This window comes from Chelonia mydas, chromosome 14, assembly GCF_015237465.2.
Source record: "Chelonia mydas isolate rCheMyd1 chromosome 14, rCheMyd1.pri.v2, whole genome shotgun sequence".
NCBI classification, from domain to species: Eukaryota; Metazoa; Chordata; order Testudines; family Cheloniidae; genus Chelonia; species Chelonia mydas.
Window position 1 is genome coordinate 2864337 of NC_051254.2, and position 26608 is coordinate 2890944.

The following is a 26608-nucleotide window of genomic DNA, read 5'->3' on the forward strand; positions in this document are numbered from 1 at the left end:
CAGGGGACTTGGTTACATTTCAGCCTGTAGCTGCTTGCTCCTGTGAGCTCACCCATCACTGCTTAGGCCAGGAAAGCCATCCCAGCGTGTGCCGAAGCAGAACCCAGATTTCACGTGAGACACAGGCAATAAATAAGCACCCTTTGTACCTCAAAACAAGACTTAGTTGAACTTTAAATATACACAACTTAGTGTTTATTAAAGTCATATTAGCAACCCCCCTCCTACACACACGTTCTGTAAACATGGAGCGTCCTCCCAGGAGGCTTTTTGGACAATGGTCCCTTCCCTCCTCCCAGCCCTAAGAACACAGACAGGTTGCAGGAGAAAAGAACACTGGCTTGAGTTTGATCGGCTGACGGGAGGTAGGGATGTGCAATGGTAACGTTGCAGGAGAGCAGAGACCTGGCTGCAGGATGTGATTTGCACACAGCAGGAGCTCCCTGCCACGGTTCTGCCCTGTGGGACAGATCAGACATTGCTAGAAAGGGATTTTCCCCAGGGATTTTTAACCTGCCTGTTGCAAATTTGCCCAAAGGGGACAGGTGGGCTGGTTTGGATGTCATAAGCCCAAGGACAACACACAGACTTGTACATAACCAACTCTCACAGCAAGATGGACTCGAGTGTGAAGTGTGAACACTAAATAAATGCCAATCTGCTGCCCAAGGCAGCCTGTGCCTGTAATTTGGCTTCCCTTTGCCCAGAGCTCAGTAGCTACAATATCAGATAACATTTGGTTTTCCTACAGCACAAACCCACCTCAGTAGGAAAACCAAACCCACCTCAAACAGATTCCCGCAGCAGCTCAGCCAAGGCCCGCAGGGCACGTGGTTTCAACTGAGGTGCCTAAAGCGTCACCTTCCTTGAAACGATCTTTGGAAAGCTGGCTTCCAGACTGCCGTGCTGGGCCTCCCTCCCCCAGTAGCAATGGGGCTGAGTGGGTGCTATGCTGGGGAAAGGCAGCCAGCATCCTTGGACCTTCCAAGGTACCATTAACCCCCTCTCCCCACCCCCCCAACACACACGTATGTGTTAAGTGATTGAGCCGGTTACTAGTACATTCATTCACACAGGCCGAGGCAGAGCACAAGAGGTTGAGTCCATATGGACTCACTGCCCCTCCCTCCCCAGCATGCCCCAGGCCCTAGTCTGAGCAGTGTTGCAGACTGCCACTGATGGATGACCTGAGCAGCAGGCCAGAGCAGCCAAGGACATATGATTAGCCTTAACCCTGTAGCACAACCTTAACATGGGGGTATAGTCAAGAGGACTCTCATCCTCCCTCCCTCTCTCCCACTTTGGCAGCCTGGAACTGGCTGTCGTGGACGCATTCCCTCTTTCCCCCACAAGGGTGGGATCATGCTGGATTGTTATTGTAGGGTTGCTCATGGATTTTTCTAGGGCACCCGCAGGGATCAAACTGAAGGGAGCGACTGGGGACTCCATTTCCTCATTGTGCCCCACCGCGATACTCCCCAGCAGCACTGGCACTGCCAGCCCCCTTCAGCAGGACGTGGACTTGGCAGCACTGGCAAGGAACAGGGAGACCTCGCTTTGAGCTGAGCAGCCAGTGCCCCTGTAGTGATGGCCTAGCAGCGACACGCAGCAAACGAGACCCCAGTTCCTCAGCGTCCTGCTGCCCCAGCTGCTACATATTGAGGAAGGAGAATGCAGAAGGTTCCCTGCTGCCCTCGGAGTCCCTGTGAGCCTTGGTGCTGGCAGTCCCAGTGCAGGGCAGTGTCCTTGGAACACGAGAGGCACATTCCTCTCCACCAGAGTTGGCTACTGCTGTGCCTGGAAGGGCCACCAGCTCCATGCCAGCGAACAGGGAGAGGCTCTGAGGGGGTGCGGCTGCCCCCTGCCTGCCATGCAGCATCTGTGCGGGCCCAGAATCCATCCGGGCAGCATCCAGCTGGGGCTCAGGCCCCGTTAGTCTGCACTCCACCTCCTGCTGGCACCGACCGCCTGATGCAACAGCCCCAAACTGCTCACAGATCTCCGCTTCTGTGCCCTGCTCTCCCTCAGGGGCGGGCACGGCCGCAGGATGCACATCGAATGCTGGGGATTTACATGTCTCCGAGAGGAAAGGAGCTAAGCTCACGGGTTTGAGAACGGTCTCTCCTGCCAGAGGCATGAGGTCTGTCAGCAAGTCACACGTGTGCTGTGGGGCGCCCCTGGCAGGAGTAGAGGGATCCATATCCAGCTGTGATCTCTTGGGAGACGGGCAGCTCCTGCACAAAGCCTCAAACTGCCTCAGGAGCTGGCAGGGAAAGGGAGGAACAAAGCAAGGAGTCAGTGCAGCACAGCGGGCCTGCCCTGCCACTAACCCCTTCACAAGGGGGCAGCCTTCGAGGCCAGCAACAGACAGCTGGCCCCTGCCAGCCTGCTCCCGATGGGGGCTGGATGGGATTTTGGGGAGCCCTTTTATGCTGCCCCCCACTGCCTGGCACTAACACAGGGAGTGCTGGAGGAGTGTGGGGTGTGCCATGTACAGTAGATCAGACATCAAACTGGTATCCTGCCTGGCAGGATTCAATACCTGATGCTTTGCAGGGGGATCACCAGCCATAACGTACCTGGCCTATTGTGCAATATTTCATTGCAGAGGAGAGAACATTCCTTCCTTCCTGACCTGTGCAGCCACCAGCTGGTGCCCTGAAGTCTGTTGTTATCTCCTCTAGGAGCAAAGTTCAGCCCAGGACTGGGGGTGGGAATGACCCTCCACCCTTTTGTGCTCCCTGCTCCAAGGGAGGGAGGAAGTAGCTGGGTCTGGCCGGGCAGCACAGAGCCAGTCCCTCAGGCTCGCAGGCTGTGCTGGGGTGTGAGTGAGACACAGGAGTCACCTTTGTTGCTTTGTTGGCCACGGGCCCAGGGCTTCTTTGGCTGAGCTGCTGCAGGTGTTGCCGGGTAATCACAAAGATCTGCTCGTGGGCCAGCAGGTCGGAGCACAGGAGGGAGGATATGGCACACATGGACCTCTGGCAAGGACAGAAGAGAGCAGGGTCTGAAGACAGGACCTAAGCCGATACTGCAGCTGCCGGCAGCTCGTCCGAGCCCACAGCCCCAGCCCAGGGAGATGGCTTTAGTGCCATGACACGCACCAGGGCAACTGCCTGCAGAGCTGGGGCTTCCTGATTACCCAGGGCCCAACAGCAGCAGCAGAGCAAGTTTCCCCAGCCCAGCCCAGGCAGGACCAGCTCCAGGGCCCAGTCACTCAGTGCCCATCCACGGGGCAAGGGGTGCTGGAGCTTTCGCCGTGGGAGCCCTTCCCCACTAGGGACTGGGCTGTGCCCCAGCAGTGCAGGCAGATGGGGGCATGAACCAGCTCACAGCCACTGCTGACCCGCTCTAGATCCCAGTGTGACCCAGACGGGCTCGTTTCCCGAGCCACCTCCTCCCACGGGGAAGCCGGGGAGCCCCTCCACACTCCTGAGGCTTCTCGGGCTGCTCAGCGGGCCCCATCCAAACTGCCGTCTGCCTGGGCCTGCAGGAGCCGCAGAGCACGTGTGAGCTGGGTGGATGCAGCGTCTCCCCCGCGCACCCACCATGCAGACGAGCTCGCTGGGGTCCTGCAGCGTCCGACTCAGCAGCTCCAGCACCACCTCGCAGTTCAGCAGCCCGCACCTGGGGAGAGGGGCAGCGCCTGGTCATGGCAGCAAGCGGGATGCAGCTTCCCAGGCTCATGCAGGGTTGGGCTTGGCATCCTCCGCCTCTCCCAGAAAAGGCTGCAGAGATGGCAGAGACCCGCCCCCCAGGGACTTTCCTGCCCCACCACCTTGGGGGTCGCTGAGTGAGCCCTCCAGGGCAAATGGTTTGGGGCAGCACCTTGGCTAAACTCCTGGCTCCCCGCTCTGCTTTGCGGCCAGATCCAGAGGGAGGGAAGGATCTGCCCATCAGCCAGCCCAGGAAGGGACAGGGGGCCTAGGGGACACTGCGACCAAGAGGGCTTTGGAGAACACCTGGCCCAGCCCTCTCTGGCATCCCGGCAGGGGTGGGGAACACAGCCTTGCCCCACAGCCCGGTGCCCTGGCAGCACCATTGCGGGTGTGGAGGAGGGAACGCGGTGAACTCTTACGCTTTGATGAAGTGTTGAGCCTCCTCCCGTGTCAGGAAGACCTTGGAGCCCCTGGTCAGCTCACTCACCAGGCTCAGCTCTTGCACGCAGTCACGCTCCACCCTGCCGGGGGGAGGAGACACCAGCCTCGTTACCTCTGTCCTGCGCGGGAGGACGTACTCCTGGCCCCGCTCCCCGATTCGGAGGGGCAGCGAGCAGGCTTCCCTGCCAGCTCAAAGAACCCACCCCCTCCAATGAGCCCCCCCCGCACATGGCAGGGCACAGAGAGGGCGAGGTGCAGCTGGGCACAGGCCTGGGTGCTAGGCACTCCCGCGTTCCTACCCCGCACCAACGCCCGCCCTGGGCACGTCACTGACCCTGGCCACCAGCCCCAGCACACAGGCAGCTGCAGCCACGCAACAGCCCCAAGTGCCGTCATCTTGCTCCGCCCCCCATGAGGGGCTGAAAGGGCCCCCAGACACAGGCCCCACAGGGTGAAGCAGCTCAGGCTGGATGAACCTCCACTTCCAGTGCACTGAACCGGGCAGCTGAAAAACTAGGGGGGAAATGGGGACCCAGCACCCAGAGGGGATACTGAATTAACAGGGCCCAGCGAGAGAGGAGACCATGCTGCGGGGGCATTAAGCGACTTGCAGAGATACTGGAAAAGGGGGAGCCCGATGGTTTTAACCTCGGCTGCATCCCTGCCACAAGCTCAGAGCTCCTTCTCTCTCTCCACCCTGGCCCCAGCCCTGGGCCCTCTGGCTCACCTCTCAGTTACGTTCCCCAGCTCCCTGCTGGCCCCCGAGGGGCTGTCGCTGCCTGATTTGCTGCAGGAGTCGGAGGTCCTGCTCAGCTCCCCGTTCTCCTGCGAGGAGTTCTGGGAGCTGTGCCCACTGTCCGTCTCTTCCCAGCCACCTCCTGCCTGCCCGGGCCGGTGACTCACTGCAGGAGAGGCAACAGGAAGAGAGAGTCACCCAGAGCCAGAGCTTCCTGCCTGCTTCAGGGATTGGCAGACAGCTCTGCCACGACCCAGCCTCCACCTGCACCATACGGGCAATGGTTAGCGCACCATAGGAACCAGGGCTCTTCTATTCCAGGCCTGGACTGTGGAGCAGTGTTATGTGCTGCTAAATGGCAGCTGTCTTTTACCCCAGAGGTGGCTGCATTTCAGTGTGGCAATTCCTAGGATTTGCCAAGCATGCGGTGAGCCCAAGGGTGGGAGGGGAGAGGGAGAACAGCTAATGAACACTAGGCATTAGTGCCACTGCACAGAGGAGCATCATCCAGCAGCGAGAGCCGGGAACTGGGGGCCCGGACTCCTGGGTTCTGTTCCCAGCTCTGTCACTGAAGCTAACGTGTCCATCTTCAGAGTAGGACCAACCTTCCCCTCCCAGCTGGGGCGTCGGGAGCCCTAATTCAGCAGGGGTGATGACGTGCCAGGGCTGTCTGCGGGAGCTACCATGGGAGCTGCTTTCCATCACCGCAGCCCCACACACCTACCTCGCATGCTGAGGGCTGCGGCAGCCGGGGGCTTCTGAGGCACCGCACAGCTTTTATCAGGAGAAGGCGCCGTCACGGGCTGGTAGGCATCGTCCTGCAGCTCCCTGGGGCAGGGAGGGGGGAACTCCGGGCTGGGCAGCACAGCGCTGGCAACCACCTCGGCTGCTTTCTGTATGGTGGCAAGCAGGGCCTCGCTGGCGGAGGCTGGGCAAGCACAGGAGAGGCCAGGGCGTGAGTCTCTGTGCAGGGATCAGCCCCCCTCTGCTCCGAGGGCAGCGCTGCCACCCACCCTTGGGGTACCCTGCCCACAGGGGGGGAATTAGGCTGGATCCCGTTGCCTGCCAGGGGCTGTATGGGCTTTGGGCTGGTGGACGGGCCTCTGCCAGCTTCAGGGAGGCCTGAGCTCCCAGCCCAGCAACCCTGCCCGCTCCCTGGCAACAAGTGGTCTCAGAATCCAGCCCCCACCAGGCCTGAGCGCCTGAAATATGCCCACGGCTACTTCCCTAGGGAGCTGCCTAGAACTGCCCCGCACAATTTGGAGCAATGCTAGTTGGCACGAACTGGGCACCTAATAGGCATCTCAGCAGGGACGCCAAGGACTGAATGGGCCAGGGAGACTGAAGTGCCCTTTCACCCCCAGCCAGGGACCCTGGGTTGGGGCTAAGGCACAATGGCAGGGGCTGGGCACAGGGGAAGTTCACCCTGCTGCTGGCTGGGCAGTGCCTGCTTTGGGGCTATGGCACTTCTGTCCCGGCCTCTCAGCAGCCCATGAACACTGCCAACCCAGAGTGTTCAGAAGCCACGAGGCAGGCCCCAGAAATCACCAGCATGGCTGGAAAGTCCAGAGCTTTATTTTCACATAATAAACATGGGGTTCTTGCTCTTTGCCCTTTGGTTTGTGAACACGCGGGGGCATTCGGGTTGGGGTCGCGAGATTTGCTCTGCCGTGACCAGGGCTAAAAACTGGTTTCCTGTTTTAAATGACTGCAGAGCCTCCTCTATCCCGGGCCCTAGGAGCGGAGGATGCAAGAAAAAGCACCAGCTGTTGGGAGCAGGGTGACCAGACAGCAAATGTGAAACATCAGGACAAGGGGTGTGGGGGTAATAGGCACCTATATAAGAAAGAGTCCCAAATATTGGAACTGCCCCCATAAAATCAGCCCATCTGGTCACCCTAGTTGGGAGCCTTGGGATAAACCCCCGAGAGGTGGCAGAGGGGGTGGTGCAGAGAGGGCCCTGGGGACGGCACTTACGGGAGCCGCTTCTCTCGCTCGTGAAGCCAAAGCCTTGCAAGGAGCTGCAGGGGCTGGGCTGGGAGCCCATTCCTATGGCCGACAAAGCACGTTTCAGAGAGAGATCAAGGGTCCCCTCCCCACGCTGTGCCCCCCTTGCCGATCTCTGCACTCGGGGTGCCCGTCCCGCTGCCCGAGGGCTGGACACAGCCAACCCCGGTTCTGCAGGGGGCACAGAGCCAGGCCGCAACTGCAGCTAACTTTGGTCTAACTCTAAACCAAATTTGGTTAGCAGTGGGTGCTGCCCCCTGGTGGGGAAATGCTCGTGGTGCTGGGGAGGCCAGCAAGCGCAGCCCGCAGCCCCTACCCAGCCGTCGCCGCAGGAACACAAGGCTGCAGGGCCCCTTGCTTCTGTGACCTTTAGAGGTAGCATTTTCCAAGGGGCTGAAGGGAGCCCGGTGCCAACTCCCCATGGCAGCTGGGCACCTAATGCCCCTTGCAGCCCCCACCCCATTTCCTGACCCGCCGTTTGACGTGAGTCGCTGCCCAGCCCCATGGCACCCACCCGACAGGAGCCACAAGGGCCGTTGCTTTCCCTGTTCTGCCAGCACCTCCATAGCCCCCAATAAGGATGCATTTGTCCTGCCATGCGAGAGGCACTGCCTGAGTTCCCACCCCAGGTTCCCTGGGTGGGTGGGTTGCAGAGGGGCCACAGCAGCTCCACCAGCTGGGAGGATGCAGGGGCAGGGACCGATCCCCAGCTCCGCTGGTGAGTGGGATTCCCAGGATTGGGAGCGAAAGCAGCGCAGGGTCGTTACAGGGCGAACCAGTGTAAGCAGTGAATTGCCCACGGAGCCTGAACGCCCCTCCCCAGGACTCCCCTCCTTGACAAGCAGCACTGGGGGGAGCTTGCCCTGCTACTGTCTGAGCTGCACCTGCCCTGGGGATAAGGCGTCGCCATCAGCCTCTTCCCCCCCCAGCACCCTTCTCCGGGCTGCCAGCTCAGCATCTCCCAGCAGTGCTGTGAGCAGGGGTGTGTGTGTGTGTGTGTGTGTGTGCACACCAGGGGGCTGGTGCTTACCTGCTGGGGGAAGCGGCCTGCAGGGCTGAGCAGAGGGCGGGGGCAACAAGGTATCCGAAAATAAAGCACTGGCCAAGTCCTACAGGGAAAGGACGGACCGTCAAGCAGTGAGAGAGCACTGGGCCCCCAGCCAGCTCCAGCAAATCCCTGGCCAGTGCTTGGAGCAGGGGCGGGAGGGTGCCCTGAACTCCCCCGACCCCTGCAGAGTCCTCTCCCCAGGGTCAGTCCCCTGGGTGGGGCAGGGTCTCACTCACCTGTGCTGCTGCTCGGACCTTCTGGTACAAGCTGTTGCCGTGCAGGGGATCTGGCGGCCCCGCGAACACTAGAAGGCAGAGGGTGAGGAAGGGCTGGGTTAGTGCAGCTGTGTAAGGTCTAACACAGCCCGGGCGCAGCTAGAGGGGTGTGCCGGGCAGTCATCACGTCACCCTGCAGTACCATCCCCACTCCTGAACCCCCCGACGGCTGCACAAAGCTCACAGCCGGCAGCAGGGAAATCAAGAGCCCCGGTGGGATTTGGGGCTGGGGGCCTTTCCCTCCGCAGTGCCTTCCCCAGTCAGTGCGAGGCTGGAACAGCGCTGCCCTCGGCCGGTCTCTCTCCTGCTAACGGCACTGACCCCAGCCCAGCCCCACGGCTGCCCAGGTGCCCTGTTACCTGCTGCTTCCTGGATGAAGGTGGAATTCCTTTTCAGCTGCTGGAGGAACTGCGAAGAGCCGTGCGTGCACACGTACAGCAGAATCTTCAGCACCTGGAGACACAGGAGAGGCTGAGCAGAGTCTGGGCCACTGGAACTGGACACATGGGGACTCACTCGGCTGCCTGCACTTCACATGACCAGAACTGTTCGGGGGGTGATGGAAAGCACCAGATCCAGACTCTGGTAGGGCAGGGACCCAGGTGGAGGGAGCGAGTGCAGAGACTTCGCTAGGAACGCCTGGACGTCAGCCCCTCCCCATTCACACCAGGGGGGTGCTGGCGCCAGCATCCCCGCTGATCAGCCCTGCCCCAGCCTCAGTCCCCGCTTTTCCTGGGAACATTCAGGTCACAGGCCATTGTGGAGAAACTAAATGAATTCTTTGCATCGGACTTCATGGCTGGCGATGTGAGGGAGATTCCCACACCAGAGCCATCCTTTTTAGGTGATGAATCTGAAGAACGGTCCCAGATTGAGGTGTCATTAGAGGAGGTTTTGGAACAAATTGATAAACGAAACAGCAATAAGGCACCAAGAGAAGATGGTGTGACGATGTGACGCAGCAGGGAGGGGGGAGTGTTGACCTGGGAATGTGCCCTGGGGACGGGAGACCTGAGAGCCTGTTACCTGAGCCAGGAGGGGGAGGGGGAGGTAACACCTCTGCCCAGGAATGTGGACGGAGGCTGCAGCAGGGAACCTGCTCGGTGGGTTTAGTTTCAGGTTGGGGCTGGGAGGAGGAACACAGGGAACCCCAGGGCTGGGGTCTAAGCTCCCTGCTCCCCCAGAAGGACTTGACTGAGGGGTCCTGGGTGTACCCACAAGCTCGGTTTTGGACTGTGTTCCTGTTGTCCAATAAACCTGCTGTTTTACTGGCTGGCTGAGAGTCTCAGTGAATCCCAGGAAGAGGGGTGCAGGGCCTGGATTCCCCCACACTCCGTGACAGATGGTATCACCCAAGAGTTGTGAAGGAACTCAAATGTGAAATTGCAGAACTGTCGTCTGCAACCGATCATTTAAATCGGCTTCTGTACCAAGTGACTGGAGGGTAGCTAATGTGACACCAATTTTTTAAAAGGATTCCAGAGGTGACCTCGGCAATTACAGGCCAGTAAGCCTGACTTCAGTACCGGGCAAACTGGTTGAAACGATAGTAAAGAACAAAATTGTCAGACACAGAGATGAACATAATTTGTTGGGGAAGAATCAACGTGGTTTTTGTAAAGGGAAATCCTGCCTCACCAATCGACTAGAATTCTGTGAGGGGGTCAACAAGCATGTGGACAAGGCGGATCCAGTGGATATAGTGTACTTAGATTTTCAGAAAGCCTTTGACAAGGTCCACCACCAAAGGCTCTTAAGCAAAGTAAGCAGCGATGGGATAAGAGGGAAGGTCCTCTCACACACTGGTAACTGGTTAAAAGATAGGAAATGAAGGGTAGGAATAAATGGTCAGTTTTCAGAACTGAGAAAGGTAAATAATGGAGTCTGCCAGGGGTCTGTCCTGGGATCAGTCCTATTTAACATACTCATAAATGATCTAAAAAAGGGGTAAGCAGTGAGGTGGCAAAATTTGCAGATGATACAAAACTACTCAAGATAGTTAAGTCCCAGGCAGATTGCGAAGAGCTTCAAAAGGATCTCACAAAACTGGGTGACTGGGCAAAAAAATGGCAGATGAAATTCAATGTTGATAAATGCAAAGTAATACACATTGGAAAACAATCTTAACTATACATGTAAAATGATGGGGTCTAAATTAGCTGTTACCATTCAAGGAAGAGATCTCAAAGTCATTATGGCTAGTTCTCTGAAAACATCCACTCAGTGTGCAGCGGCAGTCAAAAAACCGAACAGAATGTTGGGAATCATTAAGAAAGGGATTGATAATACGACAGAAAATATCCTATTGCCTCATTAGAAATCCATGGTACGCCCACATCTTGAATACTGCGTGCACATGTGGTCACCCCATCTCAAAAAAGATGTATCGGAATTGGAAAAGGTTCAGAAAAGAGCAACAAAAATTATGAGGGGTCTGGAACGGCTGCCATATGAGGAGAGATTAATAAGACTGGGACTTTTCTGCTTGGAAAAGAGATGACTAAGGGGGGATATGATAGAGGTCTATACAGTCATGACTGGTATGGAGAAAGTAAATAAGGAAGTGTTATTTACTCCTTCTCATAACACACGAACTAGGGGTCACCCAATGAAATTAATAGGCAGCAAGTTTAAAACAAACAAAAGGAAGTATTTTTTCACACAACACACAGTCAGCCTGTGGAACTCCTTGTCAGAGGATGTTGTGAAGGCCAAGACTATAACAGGGTTCAAAAAAGGACTAGATAAGTTCATGGAGGATAGGTCTATCAATGGCTATTAGCCAAGATGGGCAAAGATGGTGTCCCTAGCCTCTGTTTGCCAGAAGCTGGGAATGGGCAACAAGGCGATGGATCACCTGATGATTCCCTGTTCTGCTCATTCCCTCTGGGGCACGTAGCACTGGCCACGGTCGGAAGAGAGGATACTGTGCTAGATGGACCTTTGGTCTGACCCAGTAGGGCCATTCTTATGGTGGTCCCAGCACCCTTGAGCTCTTGCCTACCTTCTGCCTGCACCCTAAGGATGGCCCCTGGTGCTGCGCTCCCCCTGACAGTGCCCAGCTGTCCAGTTACCTTCAGCTTGACGTGACAGGAGTTATTCTGCAGTCGGTTCAGGAGGTGCTCCAGGAGGCACTGGCTGCTCCCTGGGGAGTCGTGGGAGATCTCTGGGTGGGTGCAGTGTTAGGGAAGTGACGCTCACTCCAGTCTTATTACTAATGAGCAGCCGATGTCAGGTTAAAGGCCGAGGACTCCAAGGGTCAAAGGATCCTGCCAGTCCCTGAGCCATTCCCACTCCTTGATCGCTGCTAATGCAGCCTCATCACAGCTAAACAAAGAGCAGCAGGTCTCCCCTCCCCACTTCCGCCTCACTGAACCCCTGCCCCACTCACCCTATGGCACAGTACCCCTCCACTCCCCAAAATACCAGGGTCTTAAACCTGCTGCACCTGCCTCCTCCAGCTGGGATTCACAACAGAACAGTCCCTCTAGATTCTCTGCTCCTTGCAGCCAAAGATCTCAGAGCACTCTGCACACATCCATCCGTCTCTCAGTATCCCAGGAAGAAAGTCAGGCCTGATTTCTCTCCTGAGGCTGACAGCTAAGGCACAGGGAGGTGGAGTATCAGACTGCCACCCCACCACCCCCGCTCTAACCACTAGTCCACGCTCTCATCATGGAGTGTGATTCCAAAGCGCTAGTGATCCCTGCTTTTAGTAACTATTACCCAGGCAATGGAAATATCTGACACTAGCCTTGAAACCTAGGACAATCTCTTATAGCAACGCTCTCGCACACAACTCCAACTCTGCATTCCCAGCCTTACACTGGGAATAAAGGATACTTGCAATTTCCTCAAACAGGTACCCAGGGCATGGGACGTCGTCATCCGAGGTGCATTTCATCAGAGTGGGCAGCTGAAAGAGACCAAGCCAACGCTGTCCAATCAGAGGTAGAGGGGCAGACCCAGCCCAGGGAGCCACCAAACCCCCTTTCGACATCTCACCCCAACTGTTAACACTGTCCCCAGGCGCACGAGATATCAGCTGGAACAGAACATCTGCTCCCGTCCCATCCCCCCCACATGCCCACAACTCCAGTGCGCACTGTCCATGTGCTGAAGGCACTGTCCCCACGATCCAACCGAGACATAAGAGAACCTCCACGCCCCGCACAGCACAGTCCTGGGGACAAGCAACTCCCTCAGCTCTCTGCTGCCATCATTAGCTGCCTCCTAGGGAAGCTAGGACAGCTGGTTTGGGAAGGACGTGGTACACCGCACCCTACGAGACGTGAAGCCTAGAGAAACGTTGGTCAAAGCCTGGCTCCAGGGAGACTCCAGGTCCCAGGCTCTGCCACTCAGACCCAGAAGGAGCATGGCATGCTGGGCCTAGGTCACCTCCAAGCTCCCACCCCGGGTGAAAGCAGCTGCCTTCTGCTCCACTAGGGGCTCGTTACTGTAGGTCCAGGCAAGTTGCCAACACAGTCTCTCAGATGGGCAAAGTCTGGACAGATCCCCCCTTGTCCCAGCACCACCGGGCGGGTCACGCGGGCCCTGGACCAGAGACTTCCCACGCTCAGTGCCTGGCCCGGGCGGACGCAGCATGCCCCTTCGCCCCCCCACAGGGGATCCTGAACTCAGCAGGCTCGATTTCACGCTGCCGCCTGGGGAGGAGGGAGATTTCAGGCCGCTGGGGGGGCCAGGGCAGGGCCAGCGCCACCAACAGCAGAGGTGGTGACATCACTGCAGCTGGGGGGCGGGGCGGGCGAGTGCAGTGACGTCACATCACCGTCATGGGGAAATGACATCACAGATGCTTAGGGTCGCGGTGACGTCACGCGAATGTGGTGACATCACAGCTCATGACCCCCCCCCGCGCGATTCTTCCCTGGCCCAGCCCCAGACCCGTGGTCCCCTAAGGCGACTGAGGCCGGCCCCCCGGAGGGGACGAACAGCGGCAGCCCCCAGCCCGGCCCCCGTACCCGGCTCAGGAAGCCCAACCGGTCCCGCAGCGGCGCCGCCATGATTCTCTCTGCGCCCGTCCCAAGACCACCCTGCCCGCCAATTAGAGTGCGACTTCCTCCCAGCTCAGCCAATCAGCGCCAGAGGAGGGTGGGACCAGAAGGGGAAGCGACTCACACCACTGACGCTACCTGCGCAGACACGAGAGAAGGGCAGTAAATAACCGGCAGCTCGTCCAATCAGAAGCCCCTTGTGTCGGAAAAGGGACCAATGAGAAGGAACAAGGAAGGTGGGCGTTATTCGTAACCAATCCAAAGCCTCGTCAGGATAGGTGAGGGCTATGAGAAGGCGAGATGGGGCGGTGTTTAGTTGGAACCAATCCAGAGCCTAGGTCGGTCTGATGGACAGGACGCTGCACCTCTCAGAGGACAGCAGTGGCACGTGGACAGCCGTGCCCAATGGGAGAGCGCTAGGAGGCTTGAGGAGCAGCGAAAGGAGCCTACCGGAGCCCGGCCCATCATGGCGGCGCCCAGCGAGTAGGGACCCGGCCATGTCCAGCCAGGGGGTCTGGCTGCGAGCCCGGGAGCGGCTGCGGCGTTTCCCCGAGCTGCTGGCGGGATGTCGGGACCAGGTGGGGCGGGGCCTCCCCAGCCCCTGCAGGCCGCTGCTCGCCCCGGGCCCGGCTCAGCCCCAGCGGCCAGAGCCCCGGGCAGGCGGGGGGAGCGGTGGTCAGAGCGGGGGGTCCGGGCGCGGGGGAGAGCGGCGGCGGCCAGGGCCCCGGGGGGCGGGGGGGGGGAGCGGCCAGGGCCCCGGGGGGCGGGGGGGGGGGAGCGGCCAGGGCCCCGGGCGGTAGCGGGGGGGGGGGGAGCGGGAGCGGCCAGGGCCCCGGGCAGCGGGGGGGGGGGGGGAGTGGGGCGGCCAGGGCCCCGGGCAGCGGGGGGGGGGGGGGGGGGGGAGTGGGGCGGCCCGGGCCCCGGGCAGCGGGGGGGGGGGGGGGGGGGGGGGGGGCGGCCGGGGCCCCGGGGGGGGGGGGGGGGGGGGGGGGGGAGTGGGGCGGCCAGGGCCCCGGGCAGCGGGGGGGGGGGGGGGGGGGGGGGGGGGGCGGCCCGGGCCCCGGGCGGGGGGGGGGGGGGGGGGGGGGGGGGGGGGGGGGGGGGGGGGGGGGGGGAGTGGGGCGGCCAGGGCCCCGGGCGCGGAGGGGAGAGCGGCGGCCCCCTCCTCTGGTCCCGTCCAGGCGCTGCGGGTGACCGGGGCGGCGGGGCTCTGACCCCGCCGGTTCCGCCTGCGGGGGGCGGCGGCTCCTACGGCTCCCTCTGGTTCCAGGCAGCCGCCTACGGGCGGTGCGTCGCTGCGACGGGGCCCGGCCAGGCCGCGCTGCGGAGGGGCGCGTGCGCCCGGGAGTTCGAGGCGCTGAGGCGGTGCTGCGCCCAGGCGGTAGGTTGCCGGGACGAGCTGCCGCAGGGTAACGGGGGGGGCTTCTGGCGGGTCCGGCGCTATCGTGCTTGGACCGTCTTGGCGGCAGTGCCGTAGACAAGACGCGGGCCTGGGGAAGCAATTCTCGGGCCTGGGACTCCTGCCCAGGGCACCTGACATGTAAGACATCAGGCAGGACCACGGCCGCGGCTTGGCAGGGGGAAGGACAGTCCTGGGGATTTGGGATCAGGAAATCGGTTAATTTTCAGCCGTGACTCAGCAAGTTACAGCCTGTGCTACAAGATAACGCTGCCCCTCAAGACCCAGGAAGTTGTGAGAAAGAACAAATGTTCGAACCACTCGGACAGGATGGGATAGGACAAGTACAGAAGTAGATAGGGGCTGTTTCCCCCTCCATGGTGATAGTTTCTGATGGTCGGGGGGGGGGGGGGGGTCGGGGGTCTTATCTGGCAAAGTCCTCACCACAGAGCAGAAACTGCATTCTGTGAACAGAAAACACCAATCTTCCTCCTGCTAGCTTATCTGACTTGCTTCTTTTTACAGGCAAAGAAGACAATGAAGTGAAGGCGTTGGTAAAAATGCAGGGGGGACTGGAATCTAGATTTACAGTTCCTGGCTGGTGTCTGTCCAGCGGTAATCAAGTAGTTCCAGGACAGAAGAATCTGCATAATCTAGAATTAGATCAGAAGGAAATGGGAGCCTAATAATGGAATAATCAACTCTCTTTCATGCAATGTCCCCGTCCCCCCCCAGCTGTTTCAAACAATGCATGTAAACAGATGTTTGGAATCTTTTTTTAAATAAAACTCAAATCTGAGTCAGTGTTAAGACCTGCTCTTTATTCTACAATTTAACTATGCAGTCTGGAAAGGGTAGCAAAAACTGCACTAAAACTAAGCTATTCTAACAAGTAGCTACACTCCCTTTGTTTGCTGCAGTACATTTAGCCTACTCTCAGCTGGCCCTATTGTTATAGATTTTTGTCATGTGGCTGTCCGGAGAATTTAGGATTCCATCTCCCCTTCCCACACAGTCATAGGAACTGCTAGGGTGGGCAGAAATACAGAATAGGTCACTTGAGAGAGGGTTCTGCTTTAGCTCACAGGATTTCATTATCTTTGCCCATATTATGACTAATGCTTGAATTCAGCTAAAGCCATGGTATGCTAAAGAGCTGCCCCACTCCAGCTGGGAACCTTGCTGCTAAACCTCCACTTCCCATGTGAATACAGGCTTTCAAACTGCAGCTTTGAAAACCTAAGCACTGAAACTGCTAAGAGGAGGGGAGAAATGGGCCAAGTTTACAGACCATGGCTGTGCTCCGCTTCAGTGGTTGGCAGTGTACGCTCCTCATCCCAGCTCAGGCCAATGGGTCATGTTAACCTCAAGGCTGCCAGGCTGCCGTGGCCCTTGAAGTAGTGTAAGGACACTGTTTAAGTTTAGACGGTTAAACATAGCGCTAGGGAGGAAATGCGGGGTACTAGGATGAGTAAATCCAAGTTGCAGCTTAATAGAAGGAAGGGAGGTGCTAGCTAATGAAAAGCACTCTAAGAGCAGGTTTGATCCTTGTCGCTGCTTGGGGCATGAGCCCGGTGGAAGCTGCACCCTGCTTCACACTGCAGTCACCGTGAAGCTAAACAATCCAAGTGGCACTTCATGAAATCTCCCATTTCAGGGCATATAGGGAGACCCTCCCTTCCCTCACAGCAAGGAGGAGCCTTGCTTATTTTCTCCAGCCACTAGCTGCAGCAATGGCAGGGGGATACTTACCTGGCAGGGGAGATACCAGAATGAGCAGTTTCCTTAAGGATAAGTACAGAGCACATGCAGGGCTTCAGTTGCACCACTCCCATCCCAGACAGCAGAAACTGTCCCCCAAGGGCCAAGAGCAGCTTAATGTTGCTCGTTACAGCAAGAAGAGTTCAGATCAGAATGCTTTAACTTATTTTATTGATTTGCCTGGCTTGGCCACTCCTCCGCCATTCCCCTGAGCACTGCAGATACAAGCTGGTCCTAGCATGGAGAGGTAATGAAGTTCCCTGCTTTTGTCCAGCTGGGAATCTCTCATTCACAACAAAATTTCATCAATACTGGCCAGTTCCAGGTGCTGAGGCATGTCAGAATTATCTTTGGTCCCTTTGTGGTTGGCAGGCACCTCAACAGCAGCACGTGGTCACCCTAAACTGCTGCTCACATGGTATAAGAGAAACAGTGCTCCCTGTGCCAGGCAGGTTCACAACACAAAGCTGACAGAGGCCAGGGGAGATCCCTGTACACAAGCTAGGTGCAAGCAGGGGGAGTATTTGGTTCCCGCCCCCAGAGCTCCTTTATAGCTGCAGCAGGGGGCAGACTCTAGCTTTGGCCACTAGCAGCAGCTGAGTGTCTGACCTGCATCTGACTTTCACAAACGCCAGCAATCCCACGGAGGCCGTTCTAGGGCCTCCTGCCCCAGAGCAGCATGTACCAGATATGGGTTAATTGAGACAGGGTAATGGAGGAACTCCAGGAAACTCCAGCTATGGCCATCCTGGCTGCAAACGCCCCTCCTGAAGACATACAGCTGCCACAGAGATTTAAGCACTTCAAATAATTGGCTGACTTTAAAGACAAGTCCCAATACTCTTCTTCCCCCTTAGGAGCTCAGAGTTCTCTAGTCTGAAGGCAGTCACCCCCCTAGAGTTTCTCTCGCCTGGTAACCAGCCCCCATCCCAACAGTTACATAGTTCCCGTTCCCAAGAGGTTAATCTGATATGAACTAAATGAGGATGAGTTACCAAAGGACTCCAGTATAAAAAAACCTGACACTGCTGAGGTCTACAGGCTCCTGGCAGGGTGAAATTCAATCATTCTAGTGAAAGCTTGGGGTTTTTTTCTTACATTTGGCAATCTCATTTACCATACTTTAAAATTTACTACTGATCCCCGACTCTTGAAACAAACCAATTCTCTTAAGCGTTTCCTTCCTCTGCTCATGTATACATTACCCAAGAGTCTTGATTACCGACCTCAATGGATTTAATCACATGTTGAAGAATTGCTCTGGGGGATACAACTATACCAAACATTACATGAACTCTGCAAAGGGAGAAGAGAGGTAGGTACAATTCTGAGACAACCTGTCCCTTCAAAATCACACAGTTTCATTCCCTGATATCTGCTGCTACTTGCCGCAAATCTCAAGCTGTTTTGAGGGGGAAGAAGGGAGTCTGCAGTTCCCAGCACAAGCCCCTTAATGCACTTTGGGCAGGAATACGCCCGTAGTTAAAAGCACAATCTGAAACGTAACATCCAAGGAAGAGAAGGTAAAGCTCTTCATTATTGCTAGTATGTGGCCAACTGAATGATCCCTGGGAAGAAGACACAGCACAACAGTAGCCGTTGTGCCTGTTTAAGGCAGCATCTTACATTAACTACACTGATATTCCTAGCACAAACTTCAACCCAACCACGTAAGGCTGACGGAATGGCTTCCCATTGAGAAAAACGTACCCCAACAATTGGCTAACCCAGTCCTAGCGGACGTATTTTCAACACAGACTGCAACATTCCAGGAGAAGTGGAGCCATGGTGAGCCCCCCTTCTCGAGGCCCAGATAAGTTGGACTAAGCAACTCAATGCACTTACTGGAGAAACATTAACAAGGAGACGGTTTGAGCAGCCTGGGGACGTGCCTCGATACTGAATGGGGAAATTGGGGCAGGATGGACAAGGCAATTCAACATGAACCAAACAGAACAGATCCTTTGGGAATGGGGGGGACCTTCGAAAGCCAGAGGGCAGTCGGAGCTTCTCTTTCCGGGTCACTGACTCTCCAGTCACCCCAATGACAAACACGGGCAGGACGTTAACACTGAAGTAAATGAATGGGCAATGGCAGCCCCCAATTCCATGGAGAGAGTAGTCTGAGGTCAGAATCAGCCCAAGGACTGTTGGTGCCCAGTCCAAGTGAAGTGCTGCTGGGTTAGACTGTCAGCAGTTGCGTATGCAACTGGAGTCCACATGGTCGCTTGTTAAGCTGAACGTTGGATACCGCAGACGTTAGGAGTGATAACGGCTTCACCACCAATACAGCAAGGCCGGGTCTCATCACACCTCCTCCTCTGCCATTTGTTTGATCTGCCGACTGTGAACCACTTGCTGGACGCCTTCCGCTGCCTGGTTTAATCGCGTCTCCAGGGCGCTGCGGAGGTCGTTCACTTTCACATCTGGAAGCGGGTTGAGACCAATGATGACTCCTCCTTCCCTCGCCCCAGTCTCCTCCTCCAGGCGAGGCAGCAGGTCCCGTCTCCTTCTCCGGAGGTCCAAGTCAGCCTGCAGTTTCAGGTCCCGGTTTGGTTTGACATTCTCCTGGTCTGGTTTCTGATCCGCAGGGGGGGCTGCTCCCTTCTCGCGCTTTAAGGCAACGTCGTTCTCAAAGGCATTCTTCTCAGCAGGGTCTTTGAGAAGTTTTTCATCCAGGACCTTTTGCTTGTTCAAGTGGCTTCCCTGAGGGTCCTGCTCCGCATCCACCGCCTTTCCCCGGAGACCTTCCTTCTTAGCCTCCACTTTGCCAGCCTGGCCGACCTGCTGCTGTTTGCTGCCAGCTCCATCGGCCTGGTCAGCATTTCCCGTTCCCGGATGCTCCTGTTTATGCTGCACGTTCTCCACCACTTGCAGTTTATTTGAAGAGTCCAATGGAAGTTCCAGATCTTTGGGCTCCTCTTTATTTGCTAGTTCTGGACCCTTCCCTGCTGCCTCCTGAGCTTTGACAGCCCTTGGCAGCTCTCTCTGGGTGTCAGCGACTGCTCCTGCCAACACCTCTCCAGCTTCCAGGGGACTCCTCTTCATCTCTCGGCCATCTCCCACAGCTTTGGCTTCATGGCCTTCCCCCACTTCCTTGGCTGCGGGCTTCTCTGGATGGTTTCCTGCTGCCTGGACTGCATGTCTGACATCATTAGCATGTTGTGAATCATCGCTGTGAAGTGGATCCCCTAAGTTCTCTAGAGAGTTTTTAACAACTTTGTTCGCCTTGTGTTGTGGGACCTTCCCACCCTTAGGAAGAGCCTCAGGAATTTTAGGCCCAGCTACACTGACTTGAACTGGAAACTTCATTCTAGGTCTGTGCCCAGCCTCTTCCAGATCATCCACATTCCCTTGGTGTCGCTCTGCTAAGTTACCAGGCTGATTGCCAGGCCCTGGCTGAGGAGGCTCCAATATCTCCTTAGGGTGGTGCTTTGCAGCAACATCTGCTTTACCATCTCGGCCCTCTTCCTCTTTGCTCTTTGCAAGAGGCAGACCAGGCTCCTGTGGTATTTCTGCTGCACAAAAATAAATGAAAGCTCTTTTTTAGTGCATGCCCAACAGCAGTTCTCCCTTCTCCACCGTGCACCTGCATGTTCTTCAGACCTGCCAACGTGCCAACCCCAGAGCGTGGCAGGTGTTCTCTAGCCCCGGCCTTACCTTGCTTTGGCTTCTCATCACCTCCCTCCTCCTGCCTCTGCTGGTGCATTTCCTTATGCTGCTCTTCAATCACAGCGAGCAGTTTCGCCTGCTGGTCTAGTAGCTGCTTTTGCTGCACCTGCTGTTCTTTAATCACTTGCAGCAGGACGGCATGATCAAGCACCTTTGTCTTCCCAGCTTCTAATGTGGAAAAAAAACCAAAACACACCAGGGGGCGGGGGGAAAAGAGAAGAAAATGAAGCTTGCTGGGAGTGGCAGAACAGCTCCTCACACTTAGTGTGGTTATTGGGAGGAGAGGGATAGGGGGTACACGCTTCTCCCCCCAGAAATAACGCTTGCACACAGTCTAACCAAGTAACGATTCATTTCAATAGCTATCCTTCTCCACGGGCCACAGGAGACCCTCTTCCATATCTGTGACCCGTGTTTTGCTGTCATACTTCTTGACTGTAGCCCAACTGCAGTTCCCTTCCTCGCTCCTCGGAGAAGTCCCACTGCAATCGGGGGAGCAAGGACATGGGAACGGGCCCTCTATTAGCAGCACAGAGATCCTCCACTCGACAGCAGAGCTGAAAGCTCACAGCAGCTGGACGCAAATACGTGTGTGTGTGTAGGGTGAAGGTGACCACCACCACAGGACAGGGCTGTCTGATCGCTCCCCTCCCCCTCCCACATACAACTTCTTCAAAAGGAAAGCTAAGGGCTCTGCAGCTAACCTGCGCCCCCAGAGCAGAGAGTGGCAGAAGCTACCATGGGCAATGTTTTGGAGGTTGCTTTTCACACAAAAGGCCAGGAGACTCAGCATAAGACCGACCAGTGCACTTGTATTTATCCTGGAAGGGGAGAGGTCTCTGAAGCAAGGTGGTACAGAGATAAGGGACGGTCAACAGCTAAATAGAATCAAAACAAGAGGACTTCTGCTTTTTAAAACCCTTCTATAATCCCCAAAGGGGCTGATGGATAGATAGGCAGTTCTGACTGCTCTCAGGGTCTGCGATTACCTCTGCAGGGGCTTAACACTGCAGTTCGAGCTTGGAGCCCTGGAGAGAATTCATCCACTTTAGTGGGCCTAGAACATTTACTCCTAGCTACTGTTGAGCAAAGACGTATCATTCTGGGGCCTTCTGCTGAGCGGGAGCCAATGCCCAGGAGTCCAGCAGCTCATCTGAACGCTACTGAGAGGGAGCCCAGCCCAGGGAGCCTACCAGAGCATTCACACCCAGACGTGGAGTATCTGCACAGCCTCCAATGCGTGGCATCTGATTCTAGCCTCTCAAATGGACATGGGCTGGGAAAATCCCCCTCTTCTTTACCCAGACCTGACCTGTGCTTTTATCCTGATCAGGTGAGTGACGTCTGACAGCAGGCACAGGCTCTGAAAGACCCAACACCACCGCAGTCTAACACACGGCATGACCCAGGGGCTGTGCTCAGGTTTAGCTGTCATGGGGTTAAAGGCTGCGTGAGCCACTTTACAGCTTTGTGGAGAGGGCAGGAGAGGGTAGAGGGAATAGATTGCCAGTCTGAACTGGAGTAAATTTCATCCAATGAAATCTGAAGTGACCTAGGTGCAGTAAACTGGTGCTCACAAACATGCCAGCAGAGGACGCAGCATAATGTATCAGAAGACTGTACGTTAAACCACGACGAAACCCTGCTCGCTAGCTCTGCACAGACACACACACTGGGGGAAGGCATGGAGAACACACTGTTACTATTTGAATTTACGAGTTAGTTTAGTGCTCAGAAGTCAGGGCCTAGCAACACGGACTTGATTTGAGCCAGGCACTGTGCAAGCTACATGCAATGGGCAAAACATGCAGACACCCTGTCTGTAGGGAGACATTACAACATCTTTCTGCTTAGGAAATGCACCACTGCATATACTGTACAGTGCAGACCTGTCCTGTGCTTTTGCCCCACCCCCGACACGCTTAGTGGCATTTCTCCAAAGCTCTCTGGGAGTTTCCAGAATATTGTGCCCAAAGGAATTCATGGCAATGATTAACAGCCTGTAAAACGCCATTTAAATTAAAAAGGGAAGTTGTCCTGCTAATAACCCACAAGGTGACTAAAGGGGAATATGTTCAGTGCACAGCAGAATGCTATAAAACAAGCAGCGACTTTGGAATATTCCCGTTTACAAAAGCTCCATTATGGGCGGGGGAAGTGAAATCACTGGAGGAGTGCAGTTTCCTTCCCCCCATGTCTGTTTACTTTCAGCACTTTGCTCAGCAGTGCAAACAGAAGTCCTTTCTACTCTCACTTTCTGGGGGCTGCACTCCACTAGCTCTGCATGGTTAGCAATGCTGAAGGAGAAGGTTTCAAGCCAAATCAAACTTGTTTTCATGGAGATTTTTAAAAGCCTATGTAACTCCTCTCAAGCTTTTCACACACCCAAAACCCCGCTGGGCTGCTACCCCATCACACTCCCTCTGATCTGAATGAGAGTGGAGGGAAATGTGTCAGACCCTGAATCGCTCTGGGGGGGGCTTAACACACCTCTGATAAATACCGTAAGCAATTTAACAAAGAAATGCAGAGGACTTGGGCATCCCGAGGGGCCGCAATTCAGGAGCTGGGGAAGGAGAGCCCAGAGAAAGGTTACGGTCAGCAAGGGGCATCCATGCAGGAGGATTGTGAGCACCAACGTTTTCCGTTTCTTTAGGTGAGGGATTCAGCTCTGTACAGTGGAACGGGACATGTCCCACACACCCTCTTACGTGCCATTAAAGCCCCCAAGGACTGTGTGTCACTTAAGTCTCTCAGGCCCTGTGCTGACTCTCTGCCTGGGGTGAAGGCTAATACGCACGCTCATGCAATGCATTCACAAGAACAAAGGCCATGCATGCTACTCTTTCATTTGCACTTAGATCCTGGGATTTTAAATCCTCCTTACAATTCGATATGGTCATTCCTTGAGGTCCATACCTGCTACTAGCTTTTTAATCTCAGCTGTTTCAGGCCCATTGAGATGCGTAAGGAAGAGAAACAGATTAGGAAAACTGTGGTTTTTGTTTTGTTTTGTTTTTAAAGCAAATGAACAAGTCAGAAGCATCAAATAACCTTTAGAGGCACCTTCATGGGGAAGGCACCTTCATGAAACTGACAGATGAGGACCAGATGAATGCTAGATTCTACAGGACTCTGCAGAAACAGCCACCTAAGCTCGTATCCCGCACCGCATATATGCCTCCTCTCAGGATATGGCATGTTCAGTGTCACCTGGTATGCAGGATCTGTTCCCGCGACGGAGATCCCTGGATGTAGCCTAGTGTCATCCAGCAATTCACAGGGCCTGCAGCTAACCTGCTCTCGGGCCGTCAGGGAATCTGGTCTGTTCCAGTAACACAGGTGTAATCTGCTGGGCACAGGTTGCACAGGAGCGCCCGGGGCTCAGTCAGTCTCTCTCAAGTCCACCATGGCGAGAATGTGAGCAACTGGACGCTCGCAGCGGTGACCAGCCACCAGACACGAGCCCTGGGTCTGAGTCTTGGATTTTGCCATCCCAAATTGGCAGGAGCTAGGAACGTTCCGGGGTCTATCTACACTGCAGCTGGCAGCGTGCTCCCCTGTGCGGGAAGCCAGACATGTGCTAGCCCACTAACAATAGCAGTGTGGCCACAGCGGCCTGGGTGGTGGCTCTAGCTAGTCACCCGAGTACACACCCACCTGACCCCCGGCTAGCTTGAGCAGACTGGTGTGTGTCGGTCTATCTGTCACGGGAGGATGTGCCTTTGGAGTGCACGACCCTGACTACACAACAGTACACCGCTGGGCCGGCTGAGAGGCCATAGGCTCCAAACCCTGGCAGCGGTGGGAAGCGTCGGCCAGGTATTCTGGAGGCCAGGACTCTCCTCTTGGAGAAGTTAAACCTCGCTGACCTACCGTGTATCATGAGCTAGCACGCAGCCACGCGGGCGGGAAGAGGCAGATCAGGTGAAGGATGTGTAGCTCCACACAGAGGAGTTCACACAGCCATTTCCCACTGTGGTTTTATTCTGGCTTCGCTCTTGTTCACCCTGGGGCCTCGCTCTGTACTCTAAGATTGAGTGGGGCGGGAAGAAGGGGAAGGGGAGAGAGAACCAGGACAGAAAAGCCAGGCCTACAGTCCAGCATGGGTCACGGCACCAGCCGGGCTGGCAGAAGTTTTGCTTTGAAACCTGCCATCCTCTCCTGGAATATTTAGCCCTTCGAGACAGACGCTAACCACTAGACCTGATAGCTGCGTTTTCCCAAGCAATGGGTCCCCACCCGTAAGTGGTACACAGTGGAGTTCCGGAGGGTTACAGGGCTGGGCCAGGTCATAACCCGGAAGCGGGGAGCCGGGCCCAGCCCCACAGGACAGGAGTGGGGGTGTGGGGCAGGCTCGCTCTCCAGCGCCTCCCCTCGGCACCTGGCCGGGATCAGGGTTGCGGAGCCAGGGCAGAGGGTGCATGCACATAATGGCGGGTAGCAAAAAGCCAAAAGGAACCACAGGCCTAAAGCTACATGATCCCAACCACCACGATCAAACCGTCTGGGCTGTACATTCTCACTGTCCCTCTCACGCCGCCTAACGACACGGCGGGCTCCCAGGGGAATCGGCAGCTGTGGGGAGGCTAAACCCCACTTCATGCACCTGGCGTACGGGGAGACTCACCCTCCAGCTTGCTGTCGGTGTCCTCCTGCGGCCTGTCCTCAGCATTTCGGATCTCTCTCTGCTCTGGTTGCTGCGCCTGCACTGGATCCAGCCTGTCTGGCGGGAGCAGCTCCTGCTTCGCACCTGCGGACAGACCGACCGACCAACCCATGTCTTTGGTTGGAAAGGAAGAAGCGGCAGATGTTCTCTAAAAACATCTCCACACTCCGTCCCGCGTCCCCCCGCCCACAGCCAACGCGGTTTATATTCAACCTGACAACTGCAAGGGAAGTAATAAAAAAATATTTAACAATCTTATAGACTCCTGGCAGAGAGCCAATGCTAACTACCTTAGCCGATTAAAATGCAAGAACCATCCTAGCTAGCTTTTAGATGGGCACTTAGCAATGTGTTACCTGTCAAGATCTCCCAACTCCACATCCCCAGTGAGTTGTGAGACACATAACAACAGCACAACACCTGACATTTAGTAGGCTAGCAAACAATTGTTTGACAGATATGATAGTAGCTGTCAAAGACACCAGATTCCTCGTTTCCCCCAACAGCTGCTGAAGGGGCCGTGCATATTCACATGCTAATCTTGTGAAATTAAAAGGGAACACTGGAATGTAGATAGGAATAACCAATCGCTGCCCTCCCCTAGCCTAGTCGCTGCGGGAGGATTGAGGGACAAGAGGAGAATTTGCTCAGATGAGCCACCCAGGAGATGACTTACCAGGGTCGATTTCCTTCTCTACAGACTTCACAGGTTCCGCAATGTTCCCAGGCTGCTGGAGATTTGCCTCAGCTCTCTTCTCGCCCCCAGGGAGGACAGCCAGTGACCTCGGCTCGACCACCTGCTTGCCTGGCTCCAGATCTTTGTACAGCAGTCGGCCATCTCGTCGCACCTCTGGGGCATTCTTCAGGTCCTCGAGGGGACTATCAAACTCTCTCTGGAGCTGGTTGTGGGCCCCATCTTCCTTTCCTGGTTCCAGGTTGGGCTCCTCTCTCTTGGGATCCAGCTGTGCAGCCTTCTCCAGGGCCGGCTTGAGCCGATTTGCATTGGCTTCTTCAGGTGGACGCTTGTTCTCCTCGGATTCTTCACGGTCCTGCCCCTCATCTACAACAACTGCGTCATGTGGGACAGGTGGCTCATGCCGATGGGCTTCTCCCACAGGTAAAGCGATCCCTGGGGAGAAGGGGAGGGGAGAAGGTCAATGGGCCCCTCTGGTGGGATTTGGGGCAACTCCACCCAGCAGACCCGTGTCATACCCGTGTGTACCCTCCTGCTCTGATATGTGTCACCCCTTCCAGTGAGCAGTCCTTGCTGCCTAGCCACGTGCGAGCATGTCCAGCGAGCCACAGGAGCAGCTGCGCTGGGCCAGGGAGGGAATGGGCCAGGACGGGCATGGAATCGTGAATTATGTGCAATAATATTGCTAACCAACCCTTCCAAGTATGTCAAGTTGCACCTCCAAGCTCCAAAGCTCTCGCCCTCTTCCCAGCCCCAACAACCCCATCTCCGGGATACCCTGGTCAGGCCGGTCAAGCTGCACTTCCTCCTCCTGCTTGGCCTTCGCTTCGTCTCTCTTGGGCACGTCCATGGGCACCTTGATCTGCGGCTGTTCCATCTCTTCCTTCTCATTTGGCAGCTTCGGTTTCTCGCGGCTGTCCTCCGCCCCTTCCACAACTGGGTCCTGGACTGTAAGCATGGCACAGTTAATTGAATGAGGTCACACATGGCTGCACTGTCAATCTATAAAAGGAATCAGGGCAATTCTTTTGTCAGCTGTAATCCTGTTTCTCCAACTGAGTGACACGGGTCTAGGAGGCAATTCTGAGCTCCTCAGTCAATTGTTAGTGCCTAGTTTTCTTTACTAGCCATCACCCTCTTGTTATCAAGATACAGAAAAACAGTACAGTGCAAAAAGAAAAGGCGTACTTGTGGCACCTTAGAGACTAACCAATTTATTTGAGCATAAGCTT

General features: G+C 56.1%; 3 protein-coding genes across 15 annotated transcripts in view; 1 reads left to right on the forward strand and 2 right to left on the reverse strand.

Moving 5' to 3' along the window:
• Positions 1-762: 762 nt before the first annotated feature.
• On the reverse strand, positions 763-13452 carry TEPSIN (TEPSIN adaptor related protein complex 4 accessory protein). 8 transcript variants are annotated; one of them, XM_037914662.2, is made up of 13 exons: positions 13320-13452; positions 12010-12082; positions 11241-11332; positions 8526-8619; positions 8128-8195; positions 7874-7952; positions 6814-6885; positions 5561-5764; positions 4828-5002; positions 4079-4180; positions 3549-3627; positions 2847-2981; positions 763-2263 (listed from the first exon to the last, which is right to left on the reverse strand). In XM_037914662.2, the coding sequence occupies exons 2-13, from the start codon at positions 12068-12070 to the stop codon at positions 1652-1654; spliced, it is 1773 nt and encodes a 590-aa protein (XP_037770590.1). In that variant the 5' UTR covers positions 12071-12082; positions 13320-13452; the 3' UTR covers positions 763-1651. The 8 variants fall into 8 exon arrangements, with proteins under 8 accessions (XP_037770590.1, XP_027674240.2, XP_037770591.1 ...); XM_027818439.3 differs by having other exon boundaries at positions 13149-13322; XM_037914663.2 differs by lacking the exons at positions 6814-6885; positions 13320-13452 and adding an exon at positions 13149-13273.
• Positions 13453-13466: 14 nt separating this feature from the next.
• Positions 13467-15379, forward strand: NDUFAF8 (NADH:ubiquinone oxidoreductase complex assembly factor 8). 2 transcript variants are annotated; one of them, XM_037914665.2, is made up of 3 exons: positions 13590-13759; positions 14452-14562; positions 15106-15379. In XM_037914665.2, the coding sequence occupies exons 1-3, from the start codon at positions 13679-13681 to the stop codon at positions 15124-15126; spliced, it is 213 nt and encodes a 70-aa protein (XP_037770593.1). In that variant the 5' UTR covers positions 13590-13678; the 3' UTR covers positions 15127-15379. The 2 variants fall into 2 exon arrangements, with proteins under 2 accessions (XP_043384516.1, XP_037770593.1); XM_043528581.1 differs by lacking the exon at positions 14452-14562 and having other exon boundaries at positions 13467-13759.
• A 1116-nt stretch (positions 15380-16495) lies between these two features.
• SLC38A10 (solute carrier family 38 member 10) overlaps positions 16496-26608 on the reverse strand; it is a 49092-nt gene continuing 38979 nt past the window's right edge. For 3 of the 5 annotated variants that reach the window (XM_027818417.3, XM_043528575.1, XM_037914661.2), the window contains 5 exons: positions 26154-26324; positions 25359-25811; positions 24644-24766; positions 20002-20181; positions 16496-19859 (listed from right to left, as the gene is read on the reverse strand). In XM_027818417.3, coding sequence (XP_027674218.2) covers positions 18649-19859; positions 20002-20181; positions 24644-24766; positions 25359-25811; positions 26154-26324 — 2138 coding nt within the window. In that variant the 3' untranslated portion in view covers positions 16496-18648. Of the gene's footprint in view, positions 19860-20001; positions 20182-24643; positions 24767-25354; positions 25812-26153; positions 26325-26608 lie in introns of all 5 variants that reach the window. The other 2 variants (XM_037914660.2, XM_043528574.1) reach the window with 2 other exon arrangements.

Bases quoted from the DNA above. Each gene is read 5' to 3' on its own strand.
- TEPSIN (XM_043528578.1), bottom strand. From the start codon at position 12,166: ATGTCGAAAGGGGGTTTGGTGGCTCCCTGGGCTGGGTCTGCCCCTCTA. The intron at 5,003-5,560 runs GTAGGTGTGTGG...CCTCTCCTGCAG, and splicing joins CGCAGCCCTCAGCATGCGAG to TGAGTCACCGGCCCGGGCAG. The intron at 3,628-4,078 runs GTAAGAGTTCAC...CCCTCTCCCCAG, and splicing joins GCTCAACACTTCATCAAAGC to GTGCGGGCTGCTGAACTGCG.
- NDUFAF8 (XM_043528581.1), top strand. From the start codon at position 13,529: ATGGACAGGACGCTGCACCTCTCAGAGGACAGCAGTGGCACGTGGACA. The intron at 13,760-15,105 runs GTGGGGCGGGGC...TTCTTTTTACAG, and splicing joins TGGCGGGATGTCGGGACCAG to GCAAAGAAGACAATGAAGTG.